Source organism: Pan paniscus, chromosome 12 (genome assembly GCF_029289425.2).
Source record: "Pan paniscus chromosome 12, NHGRI_mPanPan1-v2.0_pri, whole genome shotgun sequence".
Classification (NCBI taxonomy): Eukaryota; Metazoa; Chordata; class Mammalia; order Primates; family Hominidae; genus Pan; species Pan paniscus.
Window position 1 is genome coordinate 109,935,148 of NC_073261.2, and position 21,074 is coordinate 109,956,221.

The following is a 21,074-nucleotide window of genomic DNA, read 5'->3' on the forward strand; positions in this document are numbered from 1 at the left end:
TTTGTAGAATTACCTGAAGCCTCTATCACAAACTTACATAAAAATTGTTCTTTTGAAAATTTAGTTGTCTTCCATAATAATTTATATTTTTTAATCAGCTTCTACACTGAATTTTAATAATTCTTAGTTTTCCAATCTCTAATAATATATATCTGCCCCATGTATATTTTGAATATGAAACAAGAAAATGTATTTAAAATACCATGACTTGCATGTAGAAAAGTCTCTTTCAGCTATTAATGCCTATAAGCATTTACCTGGTTATAGTTTAATGTGGAAAAGATATACATAAAGGACCATGAATCTTAGGACACCAATCTTGAAAAATAAAGAAAAATGGAAATCATATGGAATCATATGATGCTGGGGACATTAATCCATTTATTGGATTCCCTGAATATCTTAAACTATAAGAGGAGTTGTAATATTGAACAATTATAGGTAATATTTGCCCAGCCCTTTACAGTATACATGGTGCTTTCACACTCAGTTCATTTAGTCCTGACAAGAGTTCCATGCAGGAGATACTATTATCGTACTGTTGTGCAAATGAAGAACCCAAGGCTCACTGCTACAATGATTTGCTCTGGAGTAACAGGCAGTTAGATGGTGCTTTATATTCTTGAGGCTCTTTCAAGCACTCTTTTCTATGATCCTATTCATGTATTACTTACAGTACACACCTTTCTGGGTAAGATTTGGTGTTCAGAAAATACAAACAGGTTAAACTAGAGAAGTACAGCTTTTTGTTTTTTTCTTTTTTTTTTATTGAAAAACAAGGAAAAAGTCATAGCTAAGAGAGAGTCAAGACAAAGAGAAACCTCTGTTTTCTAAGAGTCTGTTTCACAGTAGAAGTCAAATTTGAGAATGAGCTGAGTCAACACATCATATTGTTACTTTGGCCTACTCTGCTTCAGATTCTCAAGACTGTGTCTTAATCCCTGCAAGTTAGTCTCAGCTTACGATGCATGGGAAAATAGACCCAGCCAATGCCAAGGACCAGTGACCCAGATGCCCAGACACCTTCACTTCAGCAGAGAAGGGGCAGAGTCCTGGAAAATCTAGGCAGGGAAGACTTGCGCCTCTAAGAGTAAAAGGCCTCCCAGAGAGGACGTGGATGAAAGGAGGACCACCTTCCAATGCCACTCTCCAAAGCAGGAAACATCCAAATAAAGGATGTTGATTTTCAGGACCCCATCCCTTCACGAGTGCTTACACAACTGGTATATCCTCTCCCGTCTCTTCCTCTGGTAGCCAAGACCTTATACCAGTTTGAGTATCCTTTATCCAAAATGCTTGGGGTCAGAAGTGTTTTGAATTTCAGATTTTTTTAAATTTTGGAATATTTATATCATACCTGTTGGTTGAACCTTCCAGATACAAAAATCTGGAGTCCAGTGAGTATTTCCTTTGAGTGTCATGTCAGTGCTCAAAAAATTTTAGATTTTGGAGCGTTTCAGATTTCAGGTTTTTGAAATTGGAATACTCAACCCGTACTCTGTCCTTGTTCTACCTCTACCAGACCCTCTCCACAGGAATGAATTTAGATCTGAAAACTTCTATGTGCACCAGTGTAGCTACATTATGTCCTACATAAGTAGGACTTCAACTTAGAAATGATTTCTGAAGATGCCAAGGGAGTCATTGTGTGTGTGTGAGTGTGTGCATATACATGTGTGTATATGTGTGTGTGTCTAAAGTAAGCCTAAACTTTACAGTATACACAACATACTATATTTAAGTAATAAACTCAGATACTCAGATTAAAGTCCTCCTAGGGAGCTCAGAGTGCCTGCTGGATTGCCGTATTCCCTCTGATATAAGCTCTCACACCATAGGGAAAAGTGGTAAACTGACATCCCTTGGGATAGACCCAGCAGCAGGTCACATTAAGAGGGTATCCATGGAAACACCAAATAGAATGTAGAAACCGGAGTTCCCAACCCTTCAGAGTACACCCGAACCAAGCTACTCTGCCACCCATTTGGCTGTGTAACCACAGCTCTGCCCATGGGAGCTCTGAGACTCAGCTCATCCTCAAATATGACTTCCTCTGTGAAACAGCCTCTTCTTTTAGAAACCAGAGGAGATTAGCCCTTTGTCAGATGAGTAGGTTGCCAGCATGGCACATGTATACATATGTAACTAACCTGCACAATGTGCACATGTACCCTAAAACTTAAAGTATAATAAAAAAAAAAACAAAAGAAAAAAGAAAAAAAGAAAAAAAGAAAAAAAAAGAAAAAACAAACAAACAAACAAAAAAAAACAAAGATTTTTTCAGACATTAAAAAAAAAAAAAAAAGAAACCAGAGGAGATTTCTCATTGTCTTGTCTCTTTTTCCTTTTTTCAATTAAAAAAACTGTACTTCTCTAGTATAACCTGTTTGTATTTTCTGAACACCAAATATTGAAGGGGACACTTCTTTGCTTTGGCTATCCAGTAGCAGACGATAAGCCATCTCCAACAAATGTTCTGGATGGGATGGCTTATAATTCATCTATTTCTTGCCTCTAGCTTTATCTTACTACTTCACTTTTACTCTCCTACTCTCCCTACTTCCATTATTTATTTGCATTCTCTAATAGTGCATAATAACCAAAGTTATTTTATTGAATGAGATAAAATAATAAAAAAATAAGCTCTATATGAATTAATTAAGCTATTTCATGAGTACTATGGTAATAGCAACGTATATTTTGTATTCACTGACGAGCTGCTTGAAAAAATTGGAGAGTAATCTGTCATGCAGAATATGGATGAGAGGCCTTTCCAAGTGAAACTCTGGGTCCAGTTAAAAATAACTGTGGAGTCTACTAGGTGACCATCTGTGTGATGATGGACCAATTCACTTTGCAGATCCCCCTAAACCAGAAGACACTCCCATGAATTCTTATCAACCTTGGAGTGGGGCAGTAAGCATCAAATCATTTGGCCATAATGAGATGAAACACTTGTTTTCTAGGTTCCATGGGACTAGACTTTCTACACAGTGTCCACAGTCATTGTTCTAGAGGTCCTTGCTTGAGAGGTGACACTTCTGGAATCCTGAGAGTTTCAAGTAATTAACCTTGGTTGATGTTAGAATGATGTTCAAAAATATCTGATGATATCAGCCAATCCACTGAAATAACCTTTTGAAGAGACAGAATTCCACAGTCAATATTTGGACATACTTTTACTTGTGTTTGTTTCTATCTGTTATGAGTTTCAAAGGCTTGGCATATCTTCTACTCAGGTACTCTGACAGTAAAATCACATACAGGACAAAATTTTAGGAGGAAGCCCAATCCATGCAAGTCTCTTATGATACATTCACAGCACAAAACTAAGACACCTAAGAATATTTAGCTTCCATTAAAGCACTTTGTATGAAAGTCAGTACTCCTACAAACAGTAAAATCATCTTCCTACAAGAAGTGACTCCAGACCTAATCTGAAATTGTTCCTTAATCTGGAGACAGATCATTTCCTAGAGACCCAGGAGGTTAGTGAATAGTGAATGCTGCCCAGTGGCAGGGATGGACTCTACCAGCCCAACCTTTAATTTGGCAGAACCTACCTCACACAGGATTTTGCTCAAAAATATCTTAAAAGGAAATGGGCATAAAGGCAGGGAAGGAATGAAAGAATGACAGAAAAGACAAAGAATAATCTTTGAGAAGAGAGAAATATGGTGTTTGCTTTCCTGTGTGTGTGTGTGTGTGTGTGTGTGTGTGTGTGTGTGCATGCATGCCCAAATATATTCCTACGCCTCAAGGTGAGAGATGTCTAGGATGCGTCTAGCCCAGCCTTCTGCCCCACACATAATTCATTTTTCCAATGATGTTGAGGGCTGTTATAGCATTTTTCTACTTAAATATCACCAATGAGAGAAAACTCACTATTTCACTAGGCAAGTGACTTAATATTCAGACAACTATAATGTTTAGAAATTTTTTCTCATCATTTCTCTGTTAGTCTTCTCTTTCCTAGCATAGCATACGGCCTATTATAATCCATCTTTCATAGGCTAATCCTAAACAAGCATTTGAAGGCTGTTAGCATAATCATGATGATGATGATGATGGTGACTATCATCATCAATAGTAAAAGCACGTAATTTTTCTTGAGCACTTCCTGTAAGCGCTGTGCTAAGCATTTTATACTTTTATCTGATTAATTCTCACAACTTGATGAAATAGATCCTTTTCAAAAGTTAATTTTACAGATGAGGAAACTGAGGCTTATGGAGATGAAATCTCTTGCCCTGGATAACAGAGGTAGTAGAAAACAGCTGGAATTAGACACCGGCCATCTAACAAAGGATAGACTACTTAAAAAGTCTGTCTTCTGATTTCATGTTAGTGATTTATATCGGGGAGTATGTCTGCAAATGTGTGTTTTCCCAGCGGAGGATTATGGAGACCAGATCCCACCACTTGCTACATATTCTCATGCGCAGAGTCATCCTTTCTTCTCTCGCCACATCTTGCTTAGAATGGTGTGTTTTTTAAAATTCCTTGTATCAACATAAATATTGTTGGAAACTATAGCCATAGAAAATTGAAGCCCAGCAGTTTCCTTGCACCAGTTCAGTAATTTTTCAAACTGATCCTTCACAAACTGAAATATCTGAGGCACAAGAGTTCACTTACAGCAGAGTTAGAGGAATGTCTTTCCAAGAACACAGTGCCCAGCATCTAATTGCTCCTCCGTAAATATGTGTTGAATGAATGAGTGGATTGATGACTTCCCTAAAAAGATAGTTTAATGTCTAGAGCTGAGAGCAGTAGAAATTTTTCTGTTTATTAAAAAAAGCCCTACATTTTAGCTTTTCTTTTTATTAGGTTGAGACTGCTGATATGTAAGAGGTTTGTAATTTTCTGTTAATTTGACTCACCTTTGCAGATGTCTTAGGCTGCAGTTTTACTGAGAGTAACTTTTTGGGCATTATGCCTTTTCATTGTTAAGCTTCCAGAAGTATCCAATCTCATTACCATTGGAATGTCAGATCACAAGATCCTCTAACTTGCCTGGGAGCCACTCCTCTGAGAAATCTGGCCTCTTATACATGTTAAGAGGAGTTCCTGGCAGTGTAAATATATGTTTTCTAAACTCTATTCCTCGTGAGCTTTCAGGAACTTACTTTTTTGGACAGGTATTTTTAAAATGCCGTCTTTGTTGTCTTGTCCACTGATGTGACATGTTCCACATCTATCTAAAGGAAACAAAGCAAAGCCGAAACATTTGCTGTAAGGATCCAGGGGATTAGGAAAAGTGGAAGGGAAGCACTTCGGAGAATATTCCTAAACTTTGTCTCCTACAATGAAAATACCTGATTCTTTTCATAGGGTGTTCTTTATGGTTTTTTTTTTTTATATGGTGAACGAGATATGGACTGCAGGTGTATTCTCTCGAGAGAGATTGTAACACTTCTATCATTGTCATACTTTTTATGACTTAGGCCACATGTCCCCAAGTTTTAGAGACCCAGCACCTCAGAGATATTTATCTGTCACCAATTTAGAAATGAGTTGCTACATTATTGCTCAACCCCTGGGTTGGAGATGCTCTCTTTCTGGTCTTCAAAGGTAGCTATGGGGGGCCCAGGGATATTCACGCAAGTCTATTTTTTTTTATGTTGCTAATGGTATTTGGTTTTGTGTTGCCTTTCCTAGGTTTGCTGGGATGGGAAACCTGCTCAAAGTCCTTACCAGGGAAATTGAAAACTATCCACACTTTTTCCTGGATTTTGAAAGTAAGTTCCAAAAATTATAATAATGGAAACTTTTTTACATTCCTTATAGTTTGTTGATAAGGAAGTTATAACATAAATATTTATATCATAGTTGAATCAAATCCAAAGGTCACTGTATTAGTCTGTTCTCATGCTGCTAATAAAGACATACCTGAGACTGAGTAATTTATAAAGGAAAGAGGTTTGACTCACGGCTCCACATGGCTCAGGAGGCCTCACAATCATAGTGGAAGAGTAAGGGACGTCTTACATGGTGGCAGGCAAGAAAGAGCTTATGTAGGGGAACTCCCCTTTATAAAACCATCAGATCTCGTGAAACTCCTATTCACTGTCATGAGAACAGTATGGGAAAGACCCGTCCCCATGATTCAGTTACCTCCCATCTGGTCCCTCCCACAACAAGTGGGAATTATGGAAGCTACAATTCAAGATGAGATTTGAGTGGGGACACAGCCAAATCATATCAGTCACTATGCATTTTTTTTCTGAAATCATTTCTAATGTCATTTTCCTTCCTTTTTCCCTAATTTTTAAGAAATCCAATGGAAAATGTGTTTAATGTACCCATGGTTTTCTTTGATTTTAGAAGTGATCAACTTTTGTAGCCCTAGCATAAATAGAGGATCATTTTAGTCTTTGCTTTCCTTTTGAAGGTCGTAAGCCCACATTTATTAAGTGCATACAAAGGAAAAAAGATGTGAAGAAAACCATCATGTATTTTTCCTAAAAATATTTATGAATTACTGTATCACATTCCAAAGAAAGTACTAAGGACAGTAATTTACAAAGATTCATATAAAACAAATATTGCTAAATGTGAAAGAAAATTGTGATCAATACCAGAAATAAGGCTTACAGAATATTTTTAGTCATTTCCTTTATTCTTTATGTATTATTTGATTGTACAAACCATTTCAGGATTTTGACATATATCCCTTTTACCCAAAAGGTTATGTTTCTTTTATCAAAAACTACATTTTCTTCAGGTGAAATGGCTTAAGAATCATGACTGAAAAAAGACAGGGACTTTTTCTTATTTTTTGATTGAATATATTGACAAATGAGAATGAGTATATGAATGAGGAACATTTATGTTTGCTCAAACTAAGCTCATGTTTCTTCCTTAACTCTCATGTTCACCCCTTTTCAAAATTCCAATTTCACAATAGCAAGCACAGTTAACTGTCTTTTTTCCCACTAATCACCATCTGCTGCACACTCTAATGTACTTTAAACTTTAATTTTTCAAATATTTTATCTCCATTAAAAATAATAATTGGAACTTCCTTGCATATAGATTAAACCTTCTAAAAGAAGTTTGCTAAGGAAATGCTATAATACCCTTCTAAGGTGCACTAAACCAAAAGTGTAAGCTCCGTAGGTGTATTTTTTTTTTTTTTTGGTGTCTTTGGCAGGTTTTAAATAGCTACTTGAAAAGGAAAAGTGTCCCCAAAGCTTGTATGTTCTGAAAATACATTTAATCTAGTTTATAGTCAATGAAAGATGCCTTGCTTCTGATTTAAATCAGCGTGCTATGTTGTTGTTATTGTTTGGCTTGGTTTGGTTTGGTAAGGGGTTTAGCTAGAGGCAGAGCGAGTTGATATATAAAATGGGCTTTTTTACTGGTTTAACTTTTGATATTCCTCTAAAAAAAAACCACACACACACATATATGTTGTTCAAAGAATGGTTTATTAATTTTTTTTAAAATGTGCAAAACAAATTATCTATAATCTTGCCACCCTTCTTTTACTATTTACATGTTTAATTGTTCCCATCCATTTCTTATCAGATGCATTTTACACTGTTGCATTCAATGTGTACAAAGGCCAAAATAGTGGTAACGTGTCCCATTTATTCACAACTGTGGGGGTGTATAAAGGCCTGGGAGTAGGAGACTAACGTGCTTGTTCTGTTTTGGAAACCCTAAATTCCGTATGCATCTGTGCATGCTCATATGTACCTCCCAGAATTCAGAGGCCTCACTTGCCTGTTTAGCTGTTCTTGGAGTCTCAGATTTCCATGCTTCCAGAAAGACCAGTGTTGAGTTCTTGGTCAAGTCTAATCTCAAAAGCCTTTAAAGTGATCCAAGTAGAATTTGCAGGGATTTAAAATAAATGCAGTATTATTGATCCAAGTAGAATTTGCAGGGATTTAAAACTGGTTTTCAACTGGTATTTGCAGGGATTTAAAACTGGTTTTCAACTGGTATTCTCCTGAGCATCAGATTTCTGAGTCTATGTTAGAAAACTCCATACCCCCAACCACAGCACATAGGGAGGCGTTGAGAGGTCCTTCTGTGTGCCCCCACCCACTACTACCAGAGTACTCTGCTTTGCCCAGTCTGGTACTTTGAATATTTTCTTAATGTTTTATGTAAAGAAAGGTCATGGTGGCTAAACAGAGCATTTAGAAGTCTCAAATTTTGATGATAGTTTATAGTACTAAAACTCCATTTGTCAATGTAATTTCCTCAAGAGGAAGAAGTGTGGACTGGATTCCCATATCTGGTGGCTTATTACTGGGACTAGAGCTATAGTATTTAAGGAAGATATAGAACTATAAATTTGTAAACATATATAAAATCCTGCTTATTTTCTCATCAGTCCTATGGATAAGACTAACTTTATTCCACTGAAATTTTGAGAAGATAAATAACTAGGGTGAAGTCACACAGGAAATGACTAGGAAATAAAGATGGGAACAAAGATCTCTGTGGCTCTCCTCCTCCCCTGGTTTTACTTCCCCTAAGTGCTCACCACCAGTAGCTTCCTAGAAGAGCTACAGCAGTCGTTCTGTCCCTGACCAGAGAGGGACATCTTAGTTGTCTGCAAACTAAGACATTCCATGGAAAAAAACCATTTTTTATCCTGAAAATCCTATTTCCTAAAGATGATTTTCAAGAAATGATGATGGGCTGGAGGGGTAGGGAAGGTGGGCTGCTATCATGATTTCTCCTTGAGTCTCTGGATTTCAATTCAGTCCACTAAGGGCATGTTGAGTATGGTTGTGAGTGTACTTGTAAGCCACTCAGTGTTAGGGACACAGAAGTAAACAAAAGCAGTCATTGCCCAATGAAGTCTCAGGCTAGAGTGAAGGACAATAGTCACTCAGTTTAAGATGAAATAAATAAAGGACTTACAAGAGCACAGTGTGGCATGACAGTAAGAAAGGAAAAAGAGCATACATCTAGTTTCGGGAAACAGAAGGCCATGGAAGGAATTGGAGAAGTCTTCTTGCAAGAGGTGGCATTTGGAATGGGCCTTAAAGAATGAGTGGTTTTTCTACAGGCACAGATAGGGAGAGTTTTTTAGCAGATGGAAACAGTATGATTAAAGGCATGGAAACTGGAATAGGAAGGGCATGTTTGAAGAACAGCAAGAGGTCCGATTTAGATGAAACACCAAATGCTTGCTGGAGAGAAACGGGGGATGAAATGGAAGGCTGGCTTGGGTTAGACCATGCAAGGTAAGGCTGCCAAGCCTAGGAGCTTAGGGCTAGATGTCCAGCACTGGGGCTTACCTCCAAAGAGAATAGCTGACATCCCTGAGAGAAAACCAGAGAGCTGAGCAGATGGGAACATTAGGCATGCTTATGTTTAAAGGGGGCTTGAGCAGTCCAAGGATCCATGAGAGAGGTCAGACTGTAGAAGAAGGAGGACATCTTACTAAACTGAGATTCCTGGAGGCAGGGTCTGGGCCCCCTCAGTTTTGTGACTCAGCACTTAACCCATGAATGAACCTCAGTAACAGATGCTGATCCCATGAGGGAACAGAGTGAAGCGGGCTCTATCCAGGCAGTCACAAGAGCACATGTGATCAAGAAGGAGGGAGTGTAAATGGATTCAATGCTGCAGAGCTGTCAAGAAGAATGAAGCTTGAAAAGGGACTGATGAATTAGGCAGTGAGCTGTCCAGTCACTAGTGGCCCCTAGGGGAGCAGATTCCGAATTTGTTGCTTTGAATATAGAGGCTGGCTTGTAAAGAGTTAAGGAGGAAGAGGTGGTGGGAAGGAGGAAGGCTGAACAGCATGTTGTAACAACTTTAATGAATTTGGCACCTCTACTTTGAGTGTTAAATATTCTTTTTGAAGTTAGTGGTAGAATATAATTGAACTGGGTCAGACAGATATAATTAAGCTGGGTCAAAACAATACAAAATTAGACACATCTGTCCTTAGGTATTCCTGTTGCATAGATCTGATTTAAATTCTCATCTGACCTTTACAGTGCATTCTATATACTTTGTATTCACATTTCTCTACAAACACTTAACATCTTTGTTGTTGTTTTTCATCCCTCTACTTCTTTTTCTTCCCTCTCTACTTCCTTGCCATGTCTCCATGTCCTCTTTGAAGTCTGGGAGACAGGGAGAAATGAAAGATTAATGTAGCAAACTAATCTTTCACGAGTGATGGCTTCAGTTTACAGGAAGAAGTATGTCTGAAGTTCTACTCAAGATTGTGCAATCAGACCCACTATTATGGCACCCAACATGGGCAGCAGGCATTAACCTTTCAATGAAGTAGTTTCAGTAATTCCAAGGCTGAAATGATCATTAGAAACATCTGGTGAACCTTCTTTTTATATGGTTACCTGAGACTCACCTAAAAAATCAGATTCAGTTGTTTAGTCCCAAGAATCCATTTTTCCCACATTTCCAGGTGCTTCTGATGATAAGCTGCTTTGTGAACCACCTTTAATTCATGCATCCAGGTGAGGATACATAGTTAGTGTTTACAACAGGGAAGTTAACCCATGCAACTTTTTGAGCTCCAAGATCCAAAGCTTGGAGTGGAAGATCTCCAAGTTAGGTAGAGGTTCAAGTAGATTCAAATCTCTGCATTCTCACTTCAAGTAAACTATTTTTTTAATCAGCAAATAACTTGATCTATCAAAGATTTCTTTGGGATCTGAGTGGACATTTCTCCAAAGAAAATAAACAAATGGCCAATAAGCACATGAAAAGATGTTCACTACCATTATTCATGAAGGAAATGCAAATCAAAATGACAGTGAGATTGAATTTCACACCCACTAGGATTGTTCTAATCAAAAAGAGAGATAATAAGTGTTAGTGAGGATGTGAAAAAAATAGGATTATCATACACCACTGGTAGGAATGTAAAATAGTACATCTGCTTTGGAAAACAGTCTGGAAATTCTTCAAAAGTTTAAACATAAAGCTACCATATGATCCAGCTATTCCACTCCTAGATATATATGCAAGAAAAGTGAAAATATATGTCCACACAAGAATTTGCACATTAATGTTCATAGCAGCATTATTTATAATAGCTGAAAAGTGGGAACAACCCAAATGCCCATCAGCTGACGAATGGGCAAATGAAATGTTATATCAATTCAATGCAATATTATTGATCAATTAAAAAATAAAGTACTGATATGTGATATGACATGGATGAACCTTGAAATCATTGTGCTAAGTGAAAGAAGCTAGTTACAAAGACCACACACTGTTAATTTCATCTATATGAAATGTCTAGAATAGGCAAATTTGTCGAGACGGAAAGATTAATTGTCTAGGCCCGGAGGTGGGGAGAGGGTTGGAGAGAAATGAGGAGTGGCTGCTAATGGGTACAACGTCTTTTTGGGGTGTTAATGAAAATGTTCTAAAACTGATTGTAATGATGGTTGCACAACACTAAGAATGTATTTTAAACTGTTTAATTATGCACTTTAAATGGGTGAATCGTATGGCACGTGAATTAAATCTCAACAAAGTTGTAAATTTTTTTTGTTTTTAAAAAAGGATTCTTTTGGAAGATCCAATTCTTTTCTTCTGCCTAATGCTGACATTATTCCGTCGTCACAGAATATATTATTTCTCTTCTTTTCCTGGTAACTCCACTTTTTAAATTGTATTTTCATTGGGACATAATTTACATGCACTAAGATGCACTGATCTTAAGTTCACATTTTAGTTGGTTTTGACAAGTGCCACACTCTATCAAGACACAGGATATTCATGTCACTCCAGAAAGTTCCATCAAGCCCCTTCCCAGGCAGTCTACCTACCAGACCCCAAAAACAGCTACTGATCAGGTCTGACTTACATTGTAAAAGACTAATTTAGCTAATCTATAAGTTTTTTAAGTTCATATAAATAGAATCATACAGAATATGCTTTTTTGTATGTTTTTCACTCAATATAATGTTTTTGACATCCAGCCATGTCATTACGTGTATCAATAGTTTATTTCCTTTTTGTTATTGAATACTCTTCTGTTGTATGACAATTCGTTTTCATTTTCCTGTTGATGATCATATGGGCTATTTCCCGTTTGGGGCTATAATTAGTAATTGTGCTATAAACATTCTTGTAGAATATTTGTGGGCATTATATTCCTTGGGTAAATACCTAGGAGCGGAATTCCTCGGTGATAGAGTAGTTCTATGTAACTTTTCAAAAACCAAAGCAACACAATACACCCTTGTAAAAAACTTATACATAGCATATGTACCCACTGGATCTAAAATAAAAATTAAAATAATAATAAACATGCTTATACATACAAAAAAAAAGAAACTGTGAAACAGCTTTCCAAATGAGATGTGCTATTTTATATTCCTGCCAATAACTAAGCAACTCCAAGTGTTCCACATCTTCTCCAACATTTGGTATTGTCAGTCATTTTCCTGTTAGCTGTTCTAGCAGTGGTGGGGTAGCATCCCATGGTGTTTTTAATTTGCATTTCCATAATAACTGACAGTGTTGGGCTCTTTTTCATGTGCTTATTGTATAGTTGCTTATCTATTTAAGAAAATATCTTGTCATGTCTTTTGCCTAGTTTTAATTAGGTTGTTCGTCTTTGTATTGGTAAATTGTAGGAATTCTTTATTGTAGTTTGGATACATGTGTTTTGTAAGCTATATCTTGCAAATATTTTTACCTAGTAGGCTTACCTACTTATTTTCTTATTGATATCTTTTCATGAATGGAAGTTTCAAATTTTGATGAAGTACAGTTTATAATTTTAAAATTTTATGCTAAGCACTTTCTGTATTCTAAGAAATTATGACCTATACCAAGGTCACAAAGATATTTTGCTTTGTTTTCTTCTGAAAGCTGTATTGTTTTAAGCTTTACATTTAGATCAGTGACTGATCTTCAACTAATTTTTGTATATGTTGTGAGAAAGGTATTAGGTTTATTATTTTTTCATAGTCCATAATATTGTAGTAGCACAGGTAGATTGCTTTAATGTCCATTTTGTAAATTTTCTAATTGTAATATGTGTGATATGGGCTACTTCAGGACTCTCTGTTTTCTCTGATTACTGTATTGATCTACCTTCTCACCAATTAATACCAAATATAACAAACAATAGGTCTTAGAGTCAAGAAAGAGTAAGTCTTTTAACTCTTTTGGAAGATTGTTTTGGCTATTCTAACTCCTTTACTTTTCTAAATAAATTTTCTAATTAGTCCTTAGTTTCAACAATAAAAAATTCTACTGGGATATTGATTATAATTGCATCAAATCTATGGAACAATTAGGGGAGAATTGCCATGTGTGTAATATTGATTTTTCCTATCTATGAATATAGCACATCTTTCCTTTTATTTATATATCATTTAATTTTACTCATTAATAGTTTACAGTTTTTAATATAAAAGTGCTGCCCATCTTTTGTCAAATATACCCCTAAGCATTTTATATTTTGATTATACCAGCTTTTTTATGGTTAGTGTTTAACATGGTATATATTTTCCCATTCTTTTGCTTTCATCCTGTTTATGTCTTTATCATTATAGTGTGTTTCTTGTAAACAACATATAGCTGGTCCTAGCTTTTTCATCCAGGCTGATAATATCTGCCTTTTAGGCTGAGCACAGTGGCTCATACCACCATACTTTTGGGAGGCTGAGGCTGGCAGATTGCTTGAGCTCAGGAGTTCAAGGCCAGTCTGGGCAACAAAGCGAGACCTCATCTCTACAAAAAATACAAAAATTAATTAAGCATGGTGGCATGCACCTGTAGTCCCAGCTACTCAGGAGGCTGAGGCAGGAGGATTGCTCGAGGCCAGGAGGTGGAGGCTGCAGTGATCTGAGATCACACCACTGCACTTCAGTCTGGATGCTAGAGTGAGACTCTGTCTCAAAAAAAAAAAAAACTTCCTTTTAATTGAATATTTCGTCCATTTACATTTAATTAATATTTACATATATATTTAATTAATGTTTGTATTTGAGCTTAGTGTTTGAGTCTATACAATTAATTATTGTATTGCATTAATCAGTGTTTATATTTGAGTCTATCTTGGTGTTATGTCTATTTGTCATATTTACCTTCTTTTTTTCTTCATGTTTTTCTGATAAATCAAACTGTTTGGGATACTCTATTTTGGTACTGTATTTTGTCTTTTCTGTTGACTTTTTAGTTGTGTCACTTTTTGCTTGCTTTAGAGATTATAATATAGATGATTGTGATCTGCCTTCGAAATCTATTCTTTACATAGTAAAGAAATTAAGAACTTATCACAGTATATGTGCAAATTAACACCTTTTCACTATGTGCTTTTGTTATGTATTTTGCTTCTATATATGCCATAAGCTTCTCAATGAAATGTGTTTTTTTATTTTAAATTGTCAATTATCATTTGAGAGAGAGAGAGAGAGTGTGTGTGTGTGTGTGTGCATGTGCATGTGATTTTAATAAGGCCTTCATATTTACTTGCATATTTATTTACTTGTTCTGGTGTTCTTCATTCCTTCTCACATAACAAGGTCTCTCTGGTGTCATTTTACCCAAGTCTAAAAAACTTATTTTAATGTTTCTTTTAGTTCAAGTCTATTAGAAACAAATTCTTTGAGCTTTTATCTGTCTAAATATATTGCTATCTAATTTTCATTTTTAAAGGATACTTACATAGAGTTCTAGATCAACAGGTTTGGGGGATTTTGGAGTTGCAGTTATTGTTTGCTTTGTTTTTCTTAAAGCACTTGAAAGAAGTGATCCCATTGTCTTCTGGCTTTCATTGTTTCTGATGAGAAGCCATTTTTATCATTGCTCCCCTAGATGTAATATGCTTTTCTCTGGCTGCTGTCAATAATTTATCTTTATTTTTGTTTTGTAGTAGTTTGACTATGATGTGCCTGGGTATGTTTTCTTTGTAATTATCCTGTTTATGGTTCTCTAAGTTTCCTGGATCTATGAATTAATACCTGTCATTAATTTTGAACATTCTTGCTTATTATCTTTTCAAATGTCTTTTTCTGTTGTTTTCTTCTTCTTCTGGGACACCAATTATATAAGTAAGGTGATTTGACGTTACTTCACAGATCTCAGATACTCTGTTCTATTTTTTAAATTCTTTTTTTCTTTGTATACAGTTTGTATAATTTTTATTGGTCTGTCTTCAAGTTTACTGATACTTTCTACTAATGGTAAACTTATCAAGGAGCTTGTCATTAGTAGAAACCATCTAATGTGGAATTTTTCATTTTTAGCATTTCCCTTTTCAATGGCAAAAACAGCAATTACTTTTGCACCAACCTAATAAATAGTCTCAAAGGATTTTCTGAAATTTTCCATTTTTACCATACATTATTCAACATTATAGATTCTTTAACATATTTTTATAGTTATTTTAGGATCCTCATCTATACATTTCAACCTCTGGACTATCTCTAGACTCTATTATTAATCTTTACTTTTTTGGTGATATTTTCTTGCTTTGTGTTTGTTAATTTTTTTCCTTTGCTTTTTTTGAACAAATGCCAGGCAGCAGAACAGGGATGACTGATGTGAATAATACGTGCACTCAGAAAATCACATGCCTTTTCTTCTGTCAGTCCACTGGTGGGGTTGAGTCCATCCAATCTGGATCTGGGCTACACTGTTGCTTGTTATATGTGGTTCACTGTAAATTTCAGATTTGAGGGAAGGATCAAAGCAGGCCCTTTACCAGAGCTGGGGATCTGAAGAGTTTGTCTCAGTTTTCCTGTCACATCTTCAGGCTTCAGAAGGCCCTCCAGAACACCTGATTCTCAGGATGGCGTTTCTCAACCTCCTCGGCCTCACCAGGCAGACAGTTGTTCTTTACTTACTGGAGAGTGGCTGGTGGCTTTCTCTTCATTTTTCTGCTCTGTCTACCACAGCAGGCCTGGCATGGTGGGCCCTAGAGGGCACCTTCCCAATGCTCCTCCCCTCCCACAGTCATAGATGGCCACGCTTCACCCTTAGATAAGACTGAGAGTGTAGGAGCATTTCTCTTGTGTATCTTCCCCTGACCCAGAGGGTTTCTGTTTTAAAATCTTTTTTCCTTTCTTGTTCTCAACTTCTTTTGTTAGCATTTGGTGAAGGTTCATGGAAGAGACTTTGCAGGCTGACATAGACTGTCCTTCTGCCTGGAGCTCCCAGGGCCTCTCAGCTTTCATGACACTTCACACTCTTCTTTTTATGGTGTGTGAAGATGTCAGCTATTTTCTTGTTACCTGCATTTATGGCAGCTTTCTCCTCTTACCATTTCTCTGTCAAACTTGAAATCACCTGTGGTCTCATATCTCCTAGGAAAGTCTTATCACCTTATGGATTATAATTCATTAAAGACTTTTGCAACCTCAACTTTCTTATAGTCAAAAATAACAAGGATTTTGTAGAGTATCTAACTTGTTCTTTTGTTAGGGTGAGAGCAATATTCTTTGTGAATTTTACTTCTTTTTAAAAAATATGAAAATGTGTTACATATTTATATCTAAATGTGTTACAGATATATATCTAAATTAACATTATTTTGTATCATCTAATATATAGTATGTATAGATATTTCTCTGATTTTCTCAAATGGCATTTAATAGGTTTTTTTGCTCTAATAAGAATTGAAATGAATTCACACAATATATTGGATTATGTTTCTTTTCTTTTTTGTTATGGTAAGAAGACTTACCATGAGATCTACCCTCTGATTGGATTTTAAGTGTATAATACAGTATTTTTAACTATAGGCAAGTTGTTGTAGCATAGATCTCTAGAACTTATTTATCTTGCATAATGGAAACTTTATACCCATTGATTAGCAACTACTCATTTTCCCTTCCCCATGCCCAGGAAACCACCATTCCACTCTCTGTTTCTATAACTCTGACTCCTTGAAATACCTCATGTAAGTGGAATCATGCAGTTTGTGTTTTGCTGTTACTTGTTTATTTTGCTTAGCATAATATCCTCAAGGTTCATTCACGTTGTTGCATATGGCAGGATTTCCTTCTTTTTTTAAGACTGAATAATATTCCATTGTATGTATAGTCTACATTTCCTTTATCTGTTTATTTTAAATGGAAACAACTCAACACTTTTGGTTCAATTTTTCACATTATCATAAAAGGGGTATTCTACGTGCTAAGCTTCTGCTAGTTGTGGTGTGAATAGCTGCAAGTTTACACTCTACTGGAGGAGGCAGACATAATGACCAACATCAATAATGCAATATTGGTAAATGCTGTAGCAGGGACACGACCTGTGCTCCAGGATTCATAGGAGAGAATAACTAATTTGATCTGAGAAAAGATAGAAGAGACAGTTGCAGGAGGACAATCCTGGGAAGATTTCCAAGACAGGGTGAAATAATAGCTTCGATGATGCCATATTTTACATCTTCCTTTCTGAGAAACTTTCTTAGCTTCCACTTACGTTGTTCCTGAAAAAAGTCTCTACATTCAATGCCATTTAGCTCTCACTGCATGATGACTTTTATTATACTGTTTTACTAAATTGTTACTGGTAGTTCGTAACTTTCACTTTACGATGTCAGTCTTATTTTATTAATTACTTCATCCTCCGCATCACCTGTCACTGTGGCAGGCATATAACAAGTACCCAATAAATGCTTTCTGAATCTAATGATCCTGTCCTCACCCTCCTAAGGTCCTTGAGGACAGGAACTATATCGTTGAATCCATATCTCCCAAAAGTGTCTGGCATCATTGGCACTTAATAGGCTGTATTAGTCCATTTTCATTGCTGCTTATAAAGACATACCCAAGACTGGGCAATTTACAAAAGAAAAAAGTTTAATGGACTTACAGTTCCATTTGGCTAGGGAGGCCTCACAATTATGACAGAGGGCAAGGAGGAGCAAGTCATGTCTCTTACATGGATGGCAGCAGGCAAAGAGAGAGAGCTTGTGCAGGGGAACTGCTCTTTATAAAACCATCAGATCTTGTGAGACTTATTCACTATCACAAGAACAGCCTAGGAAAGACTTACCCCCATGATTTAATTACCTCCCGCTAGGTCCCTCCCACAACACGTGGGAATTCAAGATGAGATTTGGGTGGGGACACAGCCAAATCATATTATTCTGCCTCTGGCCCTTCCCAAATCTCATGTCCTCACATTTCAAAATCAGTCATGCCTTACCAACAGTCCCCCAAAGTCTTAACTCATTTCAGCATTAACTCAAAAGTCCAAAGACCAAAGTCTCATCTGGGATAAGGCAAGTCCCTTCCACCTATGAGCCTGTAAAATCAAAAGCAAGTTAGTTACTTCCTAGATACAACAGGGGTACAGGCATTGGGTAAATACAGTTCCAAATGGGAGAAATTGGCCAAAACAGAGGGGCTACAACATGATCTCTTTTGACTCCATGTCTCACATCCAGGTCACACTGATGCAAGAGGTGGGCTCCCAAGGCTTTGGGCATCTCTGCGCCTTTAGCTTTGCAGGGTATAGCACCCTTCCTGGCTACTTTCACAGGCTGGTGTTGAGTGTCTGTGGTTTTCCAGGCACACAGTGTAAACTCTTGGTGGATCTACCATTCTGGGGTCTGGAGGATGGTGGCCCTCTTCTCACAGCTTCACTAGGCAGCACCCCAGTGGGGACTCTGTGTGGGGGTGCCCATCCCACATTTCACTTCTGCACTGCCCTAGCAGAGGTTCTCCATGAGTGCCCCACCCCTGCAGCAGATTTCTGCCTGGACATCCAGGCATTTTCATACATCTTCTGAAATCTGGAGATTCCCAAACCTCAGTTTTTGATTTCTGTGTACCTGCAGACTCAGCACCACATGTGAGCCACCATGGCTTGGGACTTGCACCCTCTGAAGCCACAGCCTGAGCTGTACCTTGGTCCCTTTTAGTCACAGCTAGAGAAACTGGGATGCAGGGAACCAAGTCCCTAGACTGCACACAGCAGAGGGACCATGGGCCTGGCCCACAAAACCATTTTTTCCTCCTAGGCTTCCAGGCCTGTAATGGGAAAGGTCTCTGACATACCCTGGAGACATTTTCCCCATTGTTGTCTTGGCGATTAACATTTGGCTCTTAGTAACTTATGCATATTTCTGCAGCCCTCTTGAATTTCTCCTCAGACAATGGGATTTTCTTTTCTATCACGTTGTCAGGCTGCACATTTTCCAAACTTTTATGCTCTGTTTTCCACTTAAAACTGAATGTCTTTAGCAGCTCCCAAATCACATCTTGAATGCTTTGCTGCTTAGAAATTTCTTCCACCAGATACCCTAAATCATCTCTCTCAAGTTCAAAATTCCATAAATCTCTGGGGCAGGGGCAAAATGCTGCCAGCCTTTTTGCTAAAACATAACAAGAGTCACCTTTCCTCCAGTTCCCAACAAGTTTTTCATCTCCACCTGAGACCACCTCAGCCTGGATTTCATTGTCCATATCATTATCAGCATTTTGGTCAAAGCTATTCAGCAAGTCTCTGGGGAGTTCTAAACTTTTCCACATTTTCCTGTCTTCTGAGTCCTCCAAACTGTTCCAACCTCTGTCTGTTATCCAGTTCCAAAGTTGCTTCCACATTTTCAGGTATCTTTTCATCTGCACTGCACTGTACTGGTACCAATTTACCGTATTAGTTCATTTTCACAAGCTACTGATAAAGGCATAGCTGAGACTGGGCAATTTACAAAAGAAAGAGGTTTAATGGACTTACAGTTCCACATGGCTAGAGAGGCCTCACAATTATGGCAGAAGGCAAAGAGGAGCAAGTCACTTCTTACGTGGATGGCAGCAGACAAAGAGAGAGAGCTTGTGCAGGGGAACTCCTCTTTATAAAACCATCAGATCTCACGAGACTTATTCATTATCACAAAAATAGCATGGGAAAGACTTGCTCCCATGATTCAATTATCTCCCACTGGGTCCCTCCCACAACACGTGGGAAATCAAAATGAGATTTGGGTGGGGACACAGCCAAACCATATCATAGGTGCTCGATAAATATGCTTCATTGATTTTCCTATTATCTCATAACATTCTACTCTCTGTTTTCAATTCTGGATTTTATCTTTCTCTCATACCTTGGCTGGGTACTACTTTGGAAATGTAGAATATTTGATCAATGTGTTAGAATTAACTGCAGGGAGAAGTCAGTCTGTTAGTGCCAAGAATCAGTCGTCCAGTGGTTAATCCCCAACTGTCTGAGACACTGTCAGGGATCAAGCCTTGGTAGTTTTCTTCTGCAAATGTATGTTTGTCTCCTCATTGTTGTACACATCCCTGAAGGGAGAATTTAGATGGCATCTTATGCTTATATTATTCTGTGTCTTATCCAGTGTCCAGCCTAGGGCTGGGCATGAAATGTAAGCTGAGGAACACTGGCTTTGGTTGACAGTTACCAATGAAGAAACTATATGCAGAATATCTCTTGCATTCCTCAGGCAGAAACAGCAGCAGTGAGGTGTGGGTTCTTAGTGTGTCAGGGGGCCTGGAGGGATGAAATATAGCACATAAATATAGGGACATTGGAAGAACATGATCTCTTGTTCAAGAAGCATATAATTTTGTTGAGGAGATAAGATGTAAGCACATGGAAGAGACAGTAGTGCAGGTAGTAGGGAAGAAGTCTGTAACAGAGCAGAGAGTAAGTGATATGCTAGCCAGAAGTACAGGTTCTAGATTGGACTAAAGAAATGTTTCTTGAAGACAGTGGCTGAAAAAAATGGTTTTCTTGCAAGACAAACTCACATTAATTAACATAATAGGGATGCCAAGATCAGTAATGGATGTGGTGGGGGCTGGGGTGTAAAGAAAGAAATTCTGAAGCCTTCAAATCATTGTACTCTTAAAAATACTCTGACTATGTTGACCTATTCAGAATATAGACTCCTACTCTTTAAAACAAGAGTGTTGAGTCAAATCAGCCTATCATCTGGGATCGTTGCTGTTGTTGCTAACTCAGACCACTCCCTGCCACTATTGGTTTCTTCTTTCATCTGTTCTTCTCTGCTGCCCTCCCATCTGCTGAGCTGTTCAGAGGAGGCTTGATAATCTTGGAAGAAGAGGGGAAGTATCAGATGTCTTTTGGTCTAGTATCCTCATTTTACAAAAGAAAACAAACAAACAAAAACA

General features: G+C 37.5%; 1 protein-coding gene across 2 annotated transcripts in view; it reads left to right on the forward strand.

Moving 5' to 3' along the window:
• The window catches only part of CYRIA (CYFIP related Rac1 interactor A), a 110,406-nt gene that overhangs the window by 66,419 nt on the left and 22,913 nt on the right, over positions 1 to 21,074 (forward strand). For both annotated transcript variants that reach the window (XM_034952647.3, XM_034952648.3), the window contains exon 3: positions 5,662 to 5,741. In XM_034952647.3, the coding sequence (XP_034808538.1) occupies positions 5,672 to 5,741 (70 nt within the window). In that variant the 5' untranslated portion in view covers positions 5,662 to 5,671. The remainder of the gene's footprint in view (positions 1 to 5,661; positions 5,742 to 21,074) is intronic.